The sequence below is a fragment of the Mauremys mutica genome, chromosome 6 (genome assembly GCF_020497125.1).
Source record: "Mauremys mutica isolate MM-2020 ecotype Southern chromosome 6, ASM2049712v1, whole genome shotgun sequence".
NCBI lineage: Eukaryota > Metazoa > Chordata > Testudines > Geoemydidae > Mauremys > Mauremys mutica.
Genome location: NC_059077.1, coordinates 49,864,005 through 49,883,307, shown reverse-complemented (window position 1 = coordinate 49,883,307; position 19,303 = coordinate 49,864,005). Strand labels below are relative to the sequence as shown.

The 19,303-nt window shown below is 44.7% G+C and overlaps 2 protein-coding genes across 5 annotated transcripts in view; one reads left to right on the top strand and one right to left on the bottom strand.

Annotated features, from left to right (window-relative positions):
- XRCC4 (X-ray repair cross complementing 4) overlaps positions 1 to 18,994 on the bottom strand; it is a 283,845-nt gene extending 264,851 nt beyond the window's left edge. Inside the window, exon 1 of one of the 2 annotated variants that reach the window (XM_045020686.1) lies at positions 18,722 to 18,994. The gene's annotated coding sequence lies outside the window, so the exon portion shown is untranslated. The remainder of the gene's footprint in view (positions 1 to 18,721) is intronic. The other variant, XM_045020685.1, reaches the window with a different exon arrangement.
- Positions 18,876 to 19,303, top strand: part of TMEM167A (transmembrane protein 167A) — a 28,885-nt gene continuing 28,457 nt past the window's right edge. Inside the window, exon 1 of one of the 3 annotated variants that reach the window (XM_045020692.1) lies at positions 18,876 to 19,004. In XM_045020692.1, the coding sequence (XP_044876627.1) occupies positions 19,002 to 19,004 (3 nt within the window). In that variant the 5' untranslated portion in view covers positions 18,876 to 19,001. Of the gene's footprint in view, positions 19,106 to 19,303 lie in introns of all 3 variants that reach the window. The other 2 variants (XM_045020690.1, XM_045020691.1) reach the window with 2 other exon arrangements.

Genomic DNA, 19,303 nt, shown 5'->3' with positions numbered 1-19,303 from the left:
ACTATGCATGTACTGAATAAAGAAAAATGAAAAAATGCAAAAAGTTGATTAACTTTTCTGTGATTTTTGCCCTAAAACTGAACTATTCAATATATCACTAACCTTAAACTACTGGACACAGAAAGGATATTTATTGAGTCTTGAAGAGTAAAGTGCAGATATTGTTCTTCCTGGACATTAGTTAAATGTTTGCAGTGCATTCAGCATTACCAAAAAGCTTTTTGTTCCAGTTTTTGTAAACCCCTGCTGACACTAGCTGACTGAGGCCTTGTCTACACTACAGAGTTTTATCAGTAATTAAAGCGCTCTACTTAAAACCGTGGTTGCATGTCCACGCTAGCTCCTTGTGTCGGCAGAGCGCATCCACACTAGCAGCTCTTGCATCGACACAGAGAGCAGCGCACTGTGGGTAGCCATCCCACTGTGCAACTGGCTGCAGGGTGCTTTGGGAAGGGTTTGCAATGCCTCATGTAGCAGATACAGTGTCACATGATGCTGGTTTCTCAATCCCATCTTTCTATGGTCATTCTACTAGATTGCCAGCCATTTTTCAACTGAAGTATGTGGAGGAGTATGTGTGACAGGGAATGTGTGTGAGTGTAGGAGTGTGTATGTGACAGACAGTATGTGTTAAGGAAGTGTTGGTTGTGACAGGTTGAATCACAGAACTCCCCTTGGGAGCTGCCACCTGATGTTACAAGACTGCCTCTGCCCCTGCTTTCCCTGCCAGTTTGGGACCCCAGCACCCTGTCTTGCTGAGCCAGACACGCCCATCTGCTCCAACACAGACCCAGGGTCTGAATTACTTGCCCCAAAGCTGCAGACTTAAATGAAAGCAGCTTACAGAGGTGTTCTTGTCTTTAACGCTCAGATGCCCAACTCTCAGTGGGGTCTAAACCCCAAATAAATCCATTTTACCCAGTATAAAGCTTATACAGGGTAAACTCATAAATTGTTCACCCTCTATAACACTGATAGAGAGAGATGCACAGTTGTTTGCCCCCCCCCCAGGTATTAACACATACTCTGGGTTAATTAATAAGTAAAAAGTGATTTTATTAAATACAGAAAGTAGGATTTAAGTGGTTCCAAGTAGTAACAGACAAAACAAAGTGAATTACCAAGTGATATAAACTAAAACACAAATCTAAGCCTAATGCAGTAATACAACTGAGTACAGGTACAAATCTCACCCTGAGAGATGTTTCAATAACTCTCTTTCACAGACTGGATGCCTTCCTACTCTGGGCACAGTCCTTTCCCCTGGTACTGCCCTTGTTCCAGCTCAGGTGGTAGCTAGGGGATTCCTCATGATGGCTCTCCTCCTTTGTTATGTTTCACCCATTTATATATTTTTTGCATAAGGCGGGAATCCTTTGTCCCTCTCTGGGTTCCCACCCCCTCCTTCTCAATGGAAAGACACCAGGTTAAAGATGGATTCCAGTTCAGGTGACATGATCACGTCACTGAAAGATTTCATTACCCACTTGCCAACACACACATATACAGGAAGACTTACTGGTAAAACAGAGCCATCTGCAGTCAATTGTCCTGGTTAATGGGAGTCATCAAGATTCCAAACCACTATTAATAGCCCACACTTTGCATAATTACAATAGGCCCTCAGAGTTATATTTCATATTTCTAGTTTCGGATACAAGAGTGGTTCATTTATACAAATAGGATGATAACACTCAGTAGATACGTTTTGTAATAATACCTTACAAGACACCTTTTGCATGAAGCATATTCCAGTCACATTAGCATATTTTCATAAAATCATATAGAGTGCAATGTCACACTGGTGTTGGGGGAGAGCGAGTGTGTCAGCATGCTCTCTCTAAGTTCAGACAGCAGTTGGAAGCAACCAGTCCTGAGGCAGGGGGAAGAGAGGACCACCACCCCAACACCAGCCACCACTTCACTCCCTGTCTTTGCACATCACAGGGTCCCCCACCCCCGCAGCAGCAGCTTGCCTGCTATGTGTTCCTAGTGCCAGACAGAGCAGGATTGAACATTAATGATTTGCTTTTTGCTGACAGAGTGGAGTGACATACTCAGCTGTCCAAACTTCCAAGAGCTTTGAAAGGGGAGGGGTGCATGCAGGGTAAGGTGACCAGACAGCAGATGTGAAAAATCAGGACAGGGGGTGGGGGGCAATAGGAGCCTATATAAGAAAAAGACCCAAAAATCAGGATTGTCCCTATAAAATCAGCAGCAAAATTCAAAACAGTGAGGAAAGCAGTCATGGCAGGCATTGTGGTATAGTGGGGGAGGCCAGTTATAGTGACATAATGAACGGCAGCATCTACACTGACACTTTGTTGTTTTAACTTTGCCACAAAAAGCTTTATGCCTTGTCAAGGTGGTTTTATTTTGCCAACAAAAGTAGCATTGCAGTGTGTACATCTCCACTATTCTGTGAGCAAATGCTGCCTTTTGCTGACAAAATTGTGGCGTAGACAAGGCCTGTGCCAGTAAAGCTATCAGCATGCTGGCTTACAGCATGTGTGTCTAAAGGAAACAGTTTCAATAGACCTGGTGCTATGTCCTAGCCCTTTCCCTACTAGCAAGGCCTTCTGGTGATCACCTAAGGTTGCCAACTTTCTACGCACAAAACCGAACATCCTTGCCCTGCCCCCTGCCCCGAGGCCCCATCCTTTCTGAGGCCCCGCCCCCACTCACTCCATCCCCCCTCCCTCGGTCGCTCGCTCTCCCCCACCCTCACTCACTGGACTGGGGTAGGGATGTAGGAGGGGGTAAGGGCTCCAGCTGGTGGTGCAGGTTCTGGGGTGGGACAGGGGAATGAGAGGTTTGGGGTGCAAGAGGGGGCTCAATGCTGGGGTGCGGGAGGAGTTGCAGGGTCCAGGAGGTAGTCTGGGTGAGGGAGAGGGCTCAGGCAGGGGGTTGGGGTGTGGGCTCTGGGAGGGAGTTAGGGTGTGGAGGGGGTTCCAATCTGGGGCCGGGGGTTGAGGTGTAGGAGAGGGTTCAGGTTGCAGGCTCCAACCGAGCAGCACTTATCTTAGGGGGTTCCCATTTGGCAGCACAGTGTGGCTAATGCAGGCTCCCTGCCTACCCTGGCTCTGCGCGACACCCAGAAGCAACCAGTGTGTATGGCTCCTAGGCGCAAGGGCGGCCAGGCAGCTCTGCACCTGTGGTTCCTGGCCAATAGGAACTGTGGAGCCGGTGCTCTAAGCTTCCCTGATCGCCCCTGCACCTAGAGGCCACAGGGACATGCCAGCCACTTCCAGGAGCCATGTGGAGCCAGGGCAGGCAGGGAGACTGCCTTAGCCCTGCTAAACCGCCGACCAGACCAGCGGTGCTGACCAGAGCACCAGAGTCCTTTTTCGACCAGGCGTTCCAGTCAAAAACCGGATGCCTGGCAACCCTAATCCCACCTCCAGATAAGACTTCAAAAGCTTCCCCTATGCTGCATATAATCAAATACAAGTGGAGTCAGACTCTGGGCTGTCCTGAAAGTTGAACTGCTTGAAGGCTCATAACTACATCACAATCGTGTGCAGACAATAACCCAGCCTGAGCCCAGTAATGTTTTAACACCATGAAATGATTTTGTTTCTTGCATGATTATAAACCATAAACACGTTTCAGAGTAGCAGCCGTGTTAGTCTGTATCAGCAAAAACAATTAGGAGTACTTGGGGCACTTATAGACTTAACAAATTTATTTGGGCATAGACAGTAGATAAGAAGGCAGTCAGATGATTGATTGAGGCAGTCAATTGCATTTATTGATGAAGGATTGGTTTCTAAAAATAACTGCACCACAATTAACCATACACATTTCTCCAAGATATAACTGCTATACCTACTCTTAGGGCTTTTCTACACAGCAACACACAGGAGAATTAAGACAAAATAACTAAAGCTGTGAAATTTAGACAAGTAATTGAAAGTATATACCCTGTGTAAATGTTCTCTTTCAGAAGCAGTGTGGCCTGAACATACCTATATAGGCAAGCCCTTAAACAGAACTTAAAAGGCTACCACTGATGAATCACCAGAGGCACTAGTAAATTACAACAGCACTCTTATCTCCTCTCATCAGAAATAAGCACTGGATTGTGCCAAGACACGGGGTGAAAAAAGGAAGCCTGTCTGTAAGGCCTTGTCTGCATTGGGTTTTGTGCACTGGCATAGCTAAACCGGTGCAAATCCCTAGTGTACACACACTACACTGGTGTAAAAATTGACTTGCGATGGTACAGCTGACCCTGGTTTTAAAACATTTTTTGTCATCTAGACAGACACTGGTGCAAGTTTTTTGGTGGTTGTTTTTTTTTTCTTTTAAAGACTGAAGCAGTGAATCTACACTAGAGTTTGTACTGTGTAGCTACCCTAGTGCAAAAACTAATGTAGCCAAGTCCTTAATCTGGGGGGAGGTGAGACAAAGAACTAGGGATATATCTGTACAATAAAACAAAAGTGTGGTTGTAGTGTGGGTAGGTATACCCATGCTATCTTTAATCTGGCTAATGACTTCAGTATAAGCTAGCAATCCACGTTCATACCAAGAGTCTCTGGCAGGTTTGTACTGGGATTAATAGCTGCAGAACCTGTGCAACCACCTCTTCAATACTCATTACCTGTGCTGGTTAGCTTTAAAGCAGTGCAGGTATGCCTTACAATCACACCTTTGTTGTACAGACATACCCTGAGACTGTCTGGAAGAGTCTGGGGGAGGGTGAGAAAGCAAGACAAAAGACAGAATAAAGATGGAATGGGATATGATCTAACAGCAGTGAAGGATGTGTTTGGTTTTTTTAACTTCTTCAACTCAGGTTTATTTTCTCAGACTGCTGTACATTTAAATGGTTCTAGCTAGACTTTAAATAGCATTAGCTAGACTTTAACACCTGACTGAACTGAATAGGTGATCTACTTCATACTTTTCCTGCTGTTTCAGTTTTTATGGAGAGACTTTTTCCATTACATTGTATTATATTAGCCTAGCAAAAATCTCATGTACAAAAGACTCTTTCCACAACAAGTAATTATTAGGAATGGGTATTTTAAAAAAGCGAAGAAAAGTTTAGATTCTGTAAAATAGATAAAACTGCAGAAAGACAATGTAGTCTCTTTTTCCACTGCTCCAACTAATGATAGTATTAAGGATGGAGAGGGGAAAACGTCTATAATATTGATTTTATGTTTATATTTGAGTTGCAAGTCAGTAAGTAACTAACCTAGCTATGGTGATAATTCAATATTCTTCAGCTGTGTTTCTGATTTTAAATTAATGAATCTGTAATAACGTAACTGTTAACCTGTCTTGTTTAGAAGTGAGGTCTGATACACTTGGGCCTGGTCTACACTAGGGTGGGGGGTCGAACTAAGGTACGCGACTTCAGCTACGCGAATAGCGTAGCTGAAGTCGAACTACCTTAGTTCGAACTTCTTACCTGTCCAGACGCCGCGGGATCGAAGTCCGCGGCTCCCCCATCGACTCCGCCACCGCCGTTCGCGGTGGTGGAGTTCCGGAGTCGACGGGAACGCGTTTGGAGTTCGAACTCCGAGAAGTCAAACGCTACCCGTCGACCCGGCCGTAAGTATGGACGTACCCTTAGTTTATTCAAAGACCAGAAAGTCTATCCTGTTAAAACAAAAGTACTAATTCTTTGAATGTTAACTACTTTTAAGAGTCCAGTTCAGTAAATCAATAAAGATACCTGAAGAAGACAACAGAATGTGTGTCATTTAAGATAGTGAGTTGAGTTAAACCAATAGATAGGAAACAACAAGATGGTTAATACTTTGATCTTGGATTTAAATATTTGACTCTTGAACACTTTCCCAGTTACCCAAGGAAAGCGAAAGGCTGAAGGGTTTTGGGAAAATTTGTTAATGTGAAAAAATGCATTTTAATTAAAAAATAGTAGTTACAAACCTACTCCTACTCACCCTACAGCCATGAACTATGGGAGGGAAAAAATATATTATCCTATGTAATTTGAGACCTAAACACAACAGATTATTTTAGGCCCTGATCCTGCAAACCTTGTGAATATGCTTAACTTTAGACACTGTGAATAGCCCCATTGTTTTCAACTGAACTTTTCATACTGCATGCAGTTAAACATCTGCAGAACTGGAGCCTTGGACTGTAAACTCTTTAGGGCAGGGAACATACCAGTGTATCTGTAGAAAGTCTATGCAGCAGAGCTCTGATCTTGGTCAGGCCTTCTAGGCATTTTATGAAAAAAGTAAAATAATTCAAAATAGCAACCAACCATGGAATGTTTGAAACTAAACTAATTTGAAACCTGAACCAAAGACTGGTCTACACTAGGCGTTTAAACCGGTTTTAGGAGCGTAAAACCGATTTAACGCCACACCCGTCCACACTAGGAGGCACCTTATATCGATTTTAATGGCTCTTTAAATCGGTTTCTGTACTCCTCCCCGACGAGAGGAGTAGCGCTAATATCGGGATTAACATATCGGAATAGGGTTAGTGTGGCCGCAAATCGACGGTATTGGCCTCCGGGCGGTATCCCACAGTGCACCACTGTGACCGCTCTGGACAGCATTCTGAACTCGGATGCACTGGCCAGGTAGACAGGAAAAGCCCTGCGAACTTTTGAAATTCATTTCCTGCTTCCCCAGCATGCAGAGCTCATCAGCACAGGTGACCACGCACAGCTCATCAGCACAGGTAACAATGCAGTCTCCTGAGAATCGAAAAAGAGCCCCAGCATGGACTGCACAGGAGATACTGGATCTGATCGCTATATGGGGAGAGGATTCAGTGCTAACAGAACTGCGTTCCAAAAGACGAAATGAAAAAGTATTTGAAAGAATTTCTAAGGCTATGACGGATAAAGGCCACAGCAGGGACTCAGTGCAGTGCAGAGTGAAAGTTAAGGAGCTCAGACAAGCCTACCAGAAAACCAAAGAAGCAAACGGAAGGTCCGGGGCAGGTCGAAAAACATGCCGCTTCTATGCTGAGCTGCATGCAATTTTAGGGGGCTGCGCCACAAGTACCCCACCCCTGACCGTGGATTCCGAGGTGGGGGTTGTAATCTCTGCCATGGCTGAGGATTATGCAGACGGGGAAGATGAAGATGAAGAAGAGGAGGACGACCTAGCAGAGAGCACACAGCACTCCGTGAACCCCAGCAGCCAGGAGCTTTTTATCACCCTGACGGAATTACCCTCCTCCCAGCCCTCCCAAGCAACTATCCCAGACAATGACGCCATGGAAGGGACCTCTGGTGAGTGTACCTTTGCAAATAGCAAACATTGTTTTTTAAGCAAGCGTTTTTTAATGATTGATTTGCCCTGAGGACTTGGGATGCATTCGCAGACAGTATAGTTACTTAGAAAAGTTTGTTAACATGTCCGGGGATTGAGAGGAAATCCTCCGGGACTTCTCGATGAAGCGCTCCTGTAGGTACTCCAGAAGCCTTTCCAGAAGGTTTCTGGGCAAGGTAGCCTTGTTCCGCCCACCATGGTAGGACACTTTACCACGCCATGCATGTAGCAAGTAATCAGGTATCATTGCATGGCAAAGCATAGCAGCGTATGGTCCCGGTGATTGCTGGCATTCAAGAAGCATCCGTTCTTTATCTCGCTGTGTTATCCTCAGCAAAGTGATATCGTTCAGGATAACCTGGTTAAAAATCAGGAATTTAAGTAAGGGAGATAGCCATTTTCCTACTGGGTTCGTGGACTGCAGCAGCTTAAAAAAAATCCTTTCCTGCACGTAGCCAAGCGGGGGGAGGGGAGGAGTGAAATGCCAATGATCTTTTTTGTGTTTGGTCAGCGGGGCTTCCCCAAGCTACCAGCCACGCAGTGGGGGGTGGGGATGGGAAGTGTGTTGATTAGCAGGGAGCTAGCGTGGTATTAGCCATGCGTTGGGGGGAGGGGTAAATCACTACAGAAGCCGAAAGACAGTGGCTTACCATGGCCGCATGCAAGCTGAATTCTGATGCCCGGACCTGTGTCTGTGAGATCTGTAACTCCAGAGCTGCAGGCACTCAGTATTAAGATGAAAAATGCGACCTTGTAGGAAAATCACATGTGCTATGTAAGGTGAATAGTGCTGTTCACTGTGAAAGAGTATAACCATTGTTCTGTAAAATGTATCTTTTTAAATATTTCTCTCCCTCATGCAGCTGCAAATTTTTCAAGCGTCCCTCCTCCATCCCAAAGGCTAGCACAGATAAGGCGGAGGAAAAAGAAGACGCGAGATGAAATGTTCTCGGATATTATGGAAGTTACACGCAATGAAAGAGCTCATCTGAATGAGTGGAAGGACGTGGTATCAAATTACAGGAAAGATGCCAGTGAACGTGAGGACAGGAGGGATACCCGAGATGAGAGGTGGCGGCAGGAAGATCAGCGGTGGCGGGATGCAACTCTGGGGCTGCTGCGTGATCAAACTGACATGCTCCGGCGTCTGGTGGAGCTTCAGGAACGGCAGCAGGATCACAGAGTGCCGCTGCAGCCCCTGTATAACCACCCTCAACCCTCACCATGTTCCACATCCTCCTCACCCAGACGTGTAAGAACGCGTGGGGGGAGGCTCCGTGCACCCGCGCACTCCACCCCCGTGGACAGCCCAACCAGAAGGCTGTCATTACTGTGAAATTTTTTTAATGGCCTTCTCCATCCCTCCTATCCTCCTCCCAAACCACACCCTTACTTCTCTCCCTCTTTTTATAATGAATTAATAAAGAATTCATGATTTTTAAACGAGAGTGACTTTATTTGCATAAGTAAGCTGTACTCGAAGGGGGAGGGTGAGTTGCTAACAGGGAATGAGTCAATCAAGGAGGGGATGGTGTTCATCAACAAACACAGCAGTCACACTGTACCCTGGCCATTGATGAAGCTCGTTTTCAAAGCTTCTCTGATGCGCACCGCTTCCTGGTGTGCTCTTCTAATCTCCCTGGTGTCTGGCTGCGCGTAATCAGCAGCCAGCTGATTTGCCTCAGCCTCCCACCCTGCCATAAAGGTCTCCCCCTTACTCTCACAGAGATTGTGGAGAATACAGCAAGCAGCAATAACATAGGGGACATTGGTTTAGCTGAGGTCTGAGCGTGTCAGTAATGTGTGCCAGCGCGCCTTTAAACAGCCAAATGCACATTCCACCACCATTCTGCACTTGCTCAGCCTGTAATTGAACAGATCCTGACCACTGTCCAGGCTGCCTGTGTATGGCTTCATGAGCCATGGCATCAAGGGGTAGGCTGGGTCCCCCAGGATAACGACAGGCATTTCAACATCCCCAACTGTTATTTTCTGGTCTGGGAAGTAATTCCCTTGCTGCAGCCGTTTAAACAGAGTAGTGCTTCTGAATACGCGAGCGTCATGAACCCTCCCTGGCCATCCCACGTGGATGTTGGTGAAACGTCCCTTGTGATCCACCAGTGCTTGCAGCACCATTGAAAAGTACCCCTTCCGGTTTACGTACTGGGTGCCCTGGTGCTCCGGTGCCAAGATAGGGATATGGGTTCCATCTACCGCCCCCCTACAGTTAGGGAATCCCAGTGCAGCAAAGCCATCCACTATGGCCTGCACGTTTCCCAGAGTCACAACCTTTCGTAGCAGCAGCTTAGTGATTGCTTTGGCTACTTGCATCACAGCAGCCCCCACAGTAGATTTTCCAACTCCAAATTGATTCCCGACTGACCGGTAGCGGTCTGGCGTTGCAAGCTTCCACAGGGCTATCGCCACTCGCTTCTCAACTGTGAGGGCTGCTCTCATCTTGGTATTATGGCGTTTCAGGGCAGGGGCAAGCAAGTCACAAAGTTCCATGAAAGTGCCCTTACGCATGTGAAAGTTTCGCAGCCACTGGGAATCGTCCCACACCTGCAACACAATGCGGTCCCACCAGTCAGTGCTTGTTTCCCAGGCCCAAAATCGGCGTTCAATGGATAGAATCTGCCCCATTACCATCAGGATCTCCAAAGCGCAAGGGCCCGCGGTTTGAGAGAATTCTGTGTCTATGTCCTCATCACTGTCATCGCCGCGCTGCCGTATCCGCCTCCTCCTCGCCTCGGTTTGAAGGTCCTGGTTAAACATATACTGCACGAGAGTGCGCGAGGTGTTTAAAACATCCACGATTGCGGTATTGAGCTGAGCAGGGTCCATGCTTGCTGTGCTATGGCGTCTGCACAGTTCACCAAGCAAAAAAGGCACAAAACGGTTGTCTGCTGCTTTCAGGGAGGGAGGGGTGAGGCTGTACCCAGAACCACCCGCGACAATGATTTTTGCCCCATCAGGCACTGGGATCTCAACCCGGAAATTCCAAGGGGCGGGGGAGGCTGCGGGAACTATGGGATAGCTACGGGATAGCTACCCACAGTGCAACGCTCCAGAAATCGACGCTAGCCTCGGACCGTGGACGCACACCACCGATTTAATGTGTTTAGTGTGGCCGTGCGCAATCGATTTTATACAATCTGTTTTGCTAAACCGGTTTATGTAAATTTGGAATAATCCCGTAGTGTAGACGTACCCTACCACTACATAGATAGTATAATCCCTTTAAAAAAATCTGTTTAACAGCTACCACCTACATCGCTTTATTCTCAGCAATCTTCACTTTTTTAACAGTATTAGGGCCCATTCTTGAGCAAGTAGGGCCATTCTCTTCAATGGGAACATTCATGGTAATGATCATGTAAGCTTCATCTAGGCTAGAATTTAAGGTGTGATATTATTGGGTTAGTTAACTAACATGCTAACATCACACCTTAAATCATAGCCTAGACAACGCCTCAGTGTTTTCAAGACTGGGTCCTTAATTTTCAGTGTATTCGTCACTTAAGTACTAAATATTCCATACACAGAAAAAACAATTTTTCAATCTGTGCAATTAATTCCTGTTTAGTTTGCAGTTACATTACCCTATCGTGAAGTTTCAAATGTTATTAATACTATATAGCTCTCTAGTGTTATGCATCGCCCACTGCATTTTTAAGCATGTTCACATAAAGCTAAAATCAACTTTTATTTGGTTTGCATCAAGCAGACGAAATCATGATAAAACTCCAACTAAAATAATGTATGTTGTAAGCCATGGTGGGAAAGCCTTAGAAAAAAGTCCAGTATTGCCAGTTGTCAAGATTTTATCACTAGTCTCATGGTATTTAAAGCAGCAGCTCCACGAGTCCTCTGATTATATGAACAGCTCAGTTTGCATTTACCCCAAAAAAGTAAGTTTCTAGCCATCATGTTTGCAGAAAAAAACTTGAAGATATGACTCAAGTGTAACATAAAGGCCCAAAAATCAATCATTATTTGAATCAAATGATTCAATCTATCAAATCATTTTGGAGGCCTGGGTCATGCTTTTATAACACTTGGGGTTGGTGATACTGATATCCTTAGTGTAGACAAGATCTAAGAAAGGTATTTCCTAAATTTAAAATAGATATATATTTTTATCTGTGTATGAAGAAATGTATTTTCTTGACAAAGGATAAGGGAAAACAAGTTCTCTTGTTCTCTCTAATGGTGCATTCAAGAGGCTACCAAAACAGAGTCTCATATCTTGAGAATTTCCTTTGCCATCTATCCTAGTGGTACTCCAGTGAAAAAACTATTGATTACATATGTATATTGGGCGGGGCAGAGCGGGGGGAGGGAAAGAGGCAAGGGACAAATTTTGCTCTCTGATGTGCATCCATGTCTCCCATTGAAATTTAATTCTTCAGCCCAGGCAGTCCCCAATTGCATCCATAGGCATTTTAAGTTATACTCCCTGTATTACTTTTATCTCAAGATTAATTTTCATGTAGTGAAATTTAATATAAATCCACACAATTTGATTCTAGCAACATTCTAAGATATTCTAATTTGTTCAGATACAAAAACCTGAGGAAAGATTAATTGAAAAACTTCCTCCATAAGCTGAACACAGCTGACTGCATATAGAAAGCCCTGTGCTCCCTCTTTCCTGTCCAGTTACTAGGTTGAAAACAGTGGCCTGTAAGATCCTTTTGTAGACCTATAAACAAACAATCCCTTTCATAATCATTTGCCTTATTTGTAAAAACAAATGCAGCTTGTGATAGGATAGACAGCCTCACTTTTCTCTTGCATTAATTTTTTTCTTCTGATATAAACAAATAATTTGGCTAAATTTTTGTCCTTATGCAAAGTTCTCATTCCCTCTGTCACTGTGTGAGTGAACCAATTATAGCTAAAGATCAGACCTTTTTTTTTTTTTTTTGGGCCATCTCTGATCTATCCATCTGGTCTGTTTTAGGACTCCCATTCACACAATGCTAGACTGAAAACTCATCTACAAGTCTGTGTAGCAGATGTAGGATTGTTTGTATTATTCCAATGAGATAATTCCCAAAACTTTCAATCCCTCAGTACCTTTTATCAAACAATCTTTTGTAAGGTTACTAGGATGTCTCTGAAGGGAGTAACTGTGGTGGTCTCTGCTTATTCGATGAAAATACTTTATTGTGTAAGTCAGAAGTTCTCTCCTTATACTGAGTTAATATTCATTAGAACCTATTGCGTTATATTAGCAAACTACAGTAACTTTTTAATAATTTGTTTTTGAATGTCTCCTAAGCTCACGTCAATTTGCTGTCATAAATAATCCAGTAAGTATCTCACTTATGACAGAAGGAAAAAAGGCCTATATCATGGTAACAGCTTTAACATTTATTTCTAGTAATAATCTTTGCACTCGCAGAGCCTTTCCTCCAAGGAATCCAAAAAAACACTTTACAAAACTACATATCTCAATTGCAGAGTTGGGGCGGGGAGGGGAAGGAAGAAGCACAGAGAAGCTAAGTGACTTGCACAAGGCCACACAAGTCAGTATCAGAGTAAGGAACAGAACTTTTTAGTGCAAAATTTTCTACCTTTTCAGATAATTTTAACCTTTTTTCCTAAAAGGCAAAAACAAATTGAAAAGATAATTAACAAAATATTTGGAATTTTCAAAAACTAATGTGCCTTTCTGCTAAATTGCTTTACTCTATTTTCTTTCTTGTAGAATGCTGCTCTTTGGGATGGTCTGCACTGGACTTCAAAGAGCATGCTGAAGCTGTTTAAATATGTGGCTTGTGATACCATTATTGTCTATTTTAGAAATAACCTTCTAACTTAGTTGTGTAGTGGGACATAGTCTAGAGCATGATTAGTACTTATTTATGTGCATTATTTTCTTCTTCTATCTTTTTCTTAGTAACTACAACCACCATGGCCCATTCCTTGCGAGGATACAGCTGAGGAAGTCAACTGAACCTTATTACCCAGACAGATATTCATACCAGCTCAAGATAGAATTTGGGCATAAACTTAGCTGATTTTACCTACCTTTCCAGAAGTAGGACATCCTTGAATCTGGCTAAATCTTATTCCCCTTACTCATGCAAAACTCTCATTGGCCAATAACAAGATCTGGCATCTATTTCCCACATGCCAGAAAAATCCTTTGAAGAAAGAAATTTAAATTGAAATTTCTTTACTAGTTTGACAGATTAGACTTATGAGGTTCAATACCCACAAAATATAGGTTAAGGAGTACATTTTAGCTAACATCGTACTTAGAATATGCACCCCAGAACAGATGCAAATACAACCATCAAAAGTCAGTCACATCCAAATGGCACAGAAAGACAAATGTGTGCTATGACAAGGCATCCAGTGAGACTCACATCATGGATACACAGATATAGCACAGTAGTGGGTACAATGGAATAAAATGAAACGCAGTGGTCAAGGTTGTTCATTTAAGAGGTAAGACATCACTCTTGTACAATCCTCTGTTAAACAATGTCCAACAGTCTAGGTGCTTTGTTCATATTATGAGGTATGAAGCAATATAATGTCTTTGGGCCAGGTTTTTCAAGGTATTTAGACATCTAAAGATAGCACAGGTACCTGTTACATTTTCAGAAGCTCACTGAGCACCTATCTTCATCTTTAGGCACCTAAACAACTGAGAAATCCAGCCCTTTGACACTTTATGCTAGGTACTGAAATACTACAATGAGGGGTACACTAGAAGCATACATACTATATATCATAGCCCTTTGGAAATTGCACAAACTGATGTATAGCATATCCAACCCAGTCAGCAGTCTGGTTACTACCTGTGTGCACATGTGCTAGAAAGTCTCAGACATATTTGAATTGCATTTTCTGTTGGGAAAGGGCCTACCTAATGGTATAAGGAATATGACACCTGCTGTTCCAAACAGCATCATTCATACAGCCATTAAACATGTCATTGCAACATTCTCTGACATATAGCTCTGTGCCCCTATATATGCGGCGGTATAGTATTGTGCCCAGGAGTCAACACTGCAATACATATTGCTGCACTGCTGTGATGCTGATGCATAGCTATTGTCTACATCTCTCTCTCTTATGGTATATCAACTTACAATGTACTTGCCATAAGTCATTGCAAATTTTTGTTCTTCTAGCTGTCCTGGGTTCAACAATTTGTTGACTAAACTAGGTAGGAAACATCTAGCTGTTTTTGCAGTAAACCTTATGAAGGGCCTCAGCACAGCTGCCTTCTTCTGACGCCATCTGTGATGTCCTTAACTGTTGCGAGCTCACTATTAAATTTTCATGAAGGAATGATGCCACTTGTGGTCGCACCTGCCTGCCACTGACACTAAACAATCTATCACAGCTAAATACAATGTGGAACACTCTGATTATGTTTCTCAGACCTGAAGAAGAGCTCTGTGTAAGCTTGTCTCTCTCTTACCAACAGAAGTTGGTCCAATAAAAGATATTACCTCACCCACCTTGTCATTCAACAAAATAAGCAGTTGTAAGGGGGAAAAATTCAATGTTATATACATGACTCCTGGTCATAAATCTGAGTGACACAGTCTGAAGCAAGCAGTTCTAATCAGGTGTGTAGTCATACTACTAGGCTTACACAGCCCCCATGTGTATTCCTATAGCAGAAGTATGTTTTTTCTGGCTCAGAATAAATTGTGGCCTATACGCTATTCATTGATTTATAATTTGAAGTTGCAGCAAGCTACATGAACATGTTTTTTATGCATTTCATGACTTATTTTAAGGCAATAAAAACTAGTGATGGATGTGGTATAAAAATATGAACCGATTTACATAAATCACACCCTTATTCCCAGCTTTAGACCTGCTCATGTAAAACTTGCAGAGTTTCACACCATGTCTCAGGACGTACTGCTTTCTCAGTATGCAAAATGATTGTTCTGCCCTTGTACATATGCTCTAGAAAACAATTGCACATACATATGTATCTGTCATGTCAAAAGCCCATGGTATTTTTCACTTGAGTTTCATTTTAATTACTATTAATCTAAAACAGCTCTTCTCCCTCTCAAGATCCTGTTAGCCTTTATGAAAGTAGAAGAAAATGCTAGGGGCGAAAAAACTACATCATGTACAACTTGACACGTGTTACTCAGGATTGTGTGTGCATTTTACAGCAACTTAAAACCTTATTCTCTCTATAGACACTTTTCAGCAAATTCTTTGATATGCTCTATTGCTTAAACAATTCAAATGGAACACAAAACAATCTTTTCACTTTCAGCTGTATTTGACAGTACAGCTAACAGAGGAGTTTCTGTTGATTTTTTTTTTTATTACAAAACAGAAACCAAACACCACTCATTAAAACTGGTTTATTTCACTCTTTAAAAAAACAACAAAAAACAAAACAGGCAACTGGTATCTTTTATGCCTGCATTTGGATCAAAGAATGCGATCTCACCAGATGTCTCCACCCTAAGCTAGACACAGTTAATATTTGGATGGGAAAACTTTGAGGAAAACTGCTGCAGGATGTGGTGTTGGTAGTTCATAAGTGGCACTCTTCAAATCTGCATTGAACCTATAGGCCCTCTTCAAAATTAGGTGCCGGATGAAAGAGTCACTATGGATTTCATAATCTAACAGGCTTCCTAATGCATGTAATGATTTCAGTGAGCCAACAACGTAAAATAGCACCCTGGGCAATTAAAAAAATTAAGATGTTTTAATTAATTTGTGCCTTTTAATAGTTAGTTGTGAGTAAATGTGTTGTAGCCCTGACACACAAATATTATCTTTATTCAAGCATTTCCAAGTTGGCATCACCATCAAGTCTGGCGCATAAACTTAAAAACCCCCACCAAGGTAATATTTCCATAAAGAAAAGGAGGATAATGAAATGAGCAAGCACACAGGAGCTGCAGTAAGACCTGAGCAGGGGAGACTGACCGATGAATCTGCTTCTTTCTAAGTCTACTCTGCTGTCTCATATGCTTCCAGCAGTGACAACGAGAATCATTCTAAATTTACTTGCAAAACGAAACCAGTTCTTAAAATACCCTTTTTTGTGCTTCATTAAAACAATGGACTTTTTATTCCTCGATTCATCACATTTTACAATAAAAATGCAAGTCCCACTGTTGATGAATTCACTGAGGCTGTGTCTACACTGCCACTTTCAGCACTAAAACTTTAGTCATTCAGGGGTTTGAAAAAAAAAAAAACCCACCCCGAGTGACAAAAGTTTTAGCACTTAAAGTGCCAGTATAGACAGTGTTTTAATCAATAAAGCTACCACCCGTGGTTCACGGTGTTTATTTTTTATCGCCAGGAGAGTTCTCCCCAGCAATAAAGCATGACTACACTGCCCATGTCACAGCGCTGCCATGGCCGCACTGTAATGTGGGCAGTATACACATACTCTGAATAAAACAAGTAGAAGATGTTACCTCAGCACTGTAGTTCTACATTTCTGAGTCACACTTACAATGAAATGATTTAACTTTATGCACTTCACACAAGAAATAACCATGCAAGAGTTCACAAATACTGTATCATGGCCATGGCGCAAAGCACGATAAACTAAATCTTTAAAGGTTCCCTTGTCTACTACAGGATACCAAGCAGTTCTACTATGAGTTAAAAAACAAGTCAAGGGAAAAATCAGATGCATCCTTTAAATCAGAAATGTCCACAAAAATATATTAGAGCTGCCCCTATCTTTTCAAAGAGCCAGGCAGGGTTTTAATCACATGACTGCCAATTACAGTTCTTGGATTTTGTATCTATAACTTGTTCAGTTTGAAGTGAAGCAACAAGATGTTCTAGGATAGGTTTCTCATGTATGAAAAAAAAGTAGATATTTATTTAGCAAATGGGAGCTGGTGATATATAGTCCTACAGATTAGGACAAAAAGATGACAAATATTCCATTACGATGGTAGTTTACAGCTGTTAAACGAAATGGAATATCATTTGCCAGTAAAGATCTGCATCTGTATATATGAATCTTTGCTTGTTAACTTTAGAAACACTTTGCCCAGCATTGAACAGCAAGAACTCTTCATTTGCAGGTACTCAGCTACAATCAAAATGAGAGATTCATTCTTCATCTCAGCAGCTTTTATCCTAAAAGGGCAAAAGGAAGCCAAGTCTGATGCATGTGCACAAAGTGCACCCATACCATTAATGTAAAAGCAGACATCTGAGCCAATGAACCGAGCAGGGCTACCAACTGTAGCGCTTCAGTGTAGACATTACTTATGCTGGCAGGAGGGGGTTCTCCCATTACTGTAGTTAATCCACCTCCTAGAGAGGCAAAAAATTCTTCCATCAACCTAGTACTGTCTACACCAGAGGTTAGGTCAGCCTAACGATGTCATTCAAGGATGTGGATATTTCACACCCCTGGATCTATGCCAATGCAAGTTCCCAGTATGGGCCAGTCCAGAGGCTAGGGAAGAAAAAACCCTAGCCCCACAAAGTCACGGGACCTCCTGGTCAACCTCCTCCTCGCCCTGGCTAAAATGGCCATCTACACAACCAGGGAGAGGCGGTTGGCCAATGGAGGCTCCTGCGACTGTGGGGCTTGTTTCCGGTCCTTAGTCCATTCACGTATCCGGGCAGAGTTCCTCTGGGCAGCGTCCACTGGCTCCCTTGACGCCTTCGAGGAGCAGTGGGCGCTGTCCAGGGTTCTCCGCTCAGTGTCCCCATCAGGCTCCCTTCTTATGACCCTTTGACCGCACTCCTGTCCCTGTTCTTTTATTAGTTGTCCCCCGAAATTAGTGGGTTTCTGAGGTCCTGTAGATCCTCCCCTTAGGCTGGGGGGGATCCTTTAGCACTGGGCGGGCTTCTGCCTGCCCAGTTTCCCAGAAACCCCATAGATACAGCCTCTCATTCCCCGGAAACCCAATAGGTACCAGGGCTTGAAATGCTACCACGCACAGGCCTGCTAGAGCAGGGGGGGGGGGCAGCACAGCATCCCAGACGCTGCCCCCCAACCCAAGCAATGCTTCTGGGATTGCCCCCATGCTGCTGCTGCCCGTAGACCCTGCTCAGACGGGGTCAGAGAGGCGAGGCCTCGGGCACTCCCCTCCCTCTGTCTCTGCTCCCACCCTCAGAAATCCCCCCGTCGCTGGTGGTGGGAAAGGTGCCCGTTACCCCACAGCTCTGGTAGCCCCTGGGAGGCCCCTGCCCTTCCCCTGCTTCAGTTATATCCTCCCCCGCCCCGCCTGCCAGACAAGGCGGCAGCCCGGACGCAGTGAGCCGGCTGCTTCTGTTTCTCCGCTGCCCCGGCGGGCGCCGCCAGCACCACGACGAGGGCAGGACGCGACCCGGGCCGAGGGCAGGCCCGGGCCGCCTGCCCGCAGGCTCAGACGGAGCGTCAGCACAGCCTCCCCCCGGCTCCCGCGGACAGAACCCAGCCCCTGCCGGCCCGTGCGCGCCTCACTCCCTACCTCACTGCCCCAGCCCGCTTCCGCCTTCCCGAGCCCCGAAGAGGCGGGGCCTTATTGCAGCCAATCAAAACCGCCGGCTGCCGCGCGCAAATACAGTCTTGCACCTCCCAGCCCCACGCCCTCTGACAGCCGCCTCCAATCAGGACGCGCAGCGGCTCCGATGACGTCTGTCAGTCACGGAGCGGCACTTCCCCGACCAACCAGGAGAAAGCTAAGCACCGTCCCTTCCGGTTCCGCCCCCTCGCTCGCGGAAGTGTGATGTGGCTGGAAGCGGGGCGCTATGGTAAGCACGGAGGGTGCTTGTCTGCCTCGCCGGCCGCGCGGCTGAGCCCCTTCCCTGCCTGTCCCTCTCCCCCAAGCTGTGAGGGGCTCCGACCCGTCTCTGTGAGTGACGCGCGTGGCTTGCGGCGCCTGCCCAGGCCCCCCTCCCACTTCAGCAGCCGAGCTGGAGGCTCAGTCTCGTGTCCGGGGCGGCGCGGCTGCTCCTGTTCTGCGCGCGGACCCCCCCCCGACCCGGCGGCTCCATTTCGGGCTCAGGCAGCCCGCGAGCCTGTCCCGGTTCGGTCACCAGCGCCTGGTTTG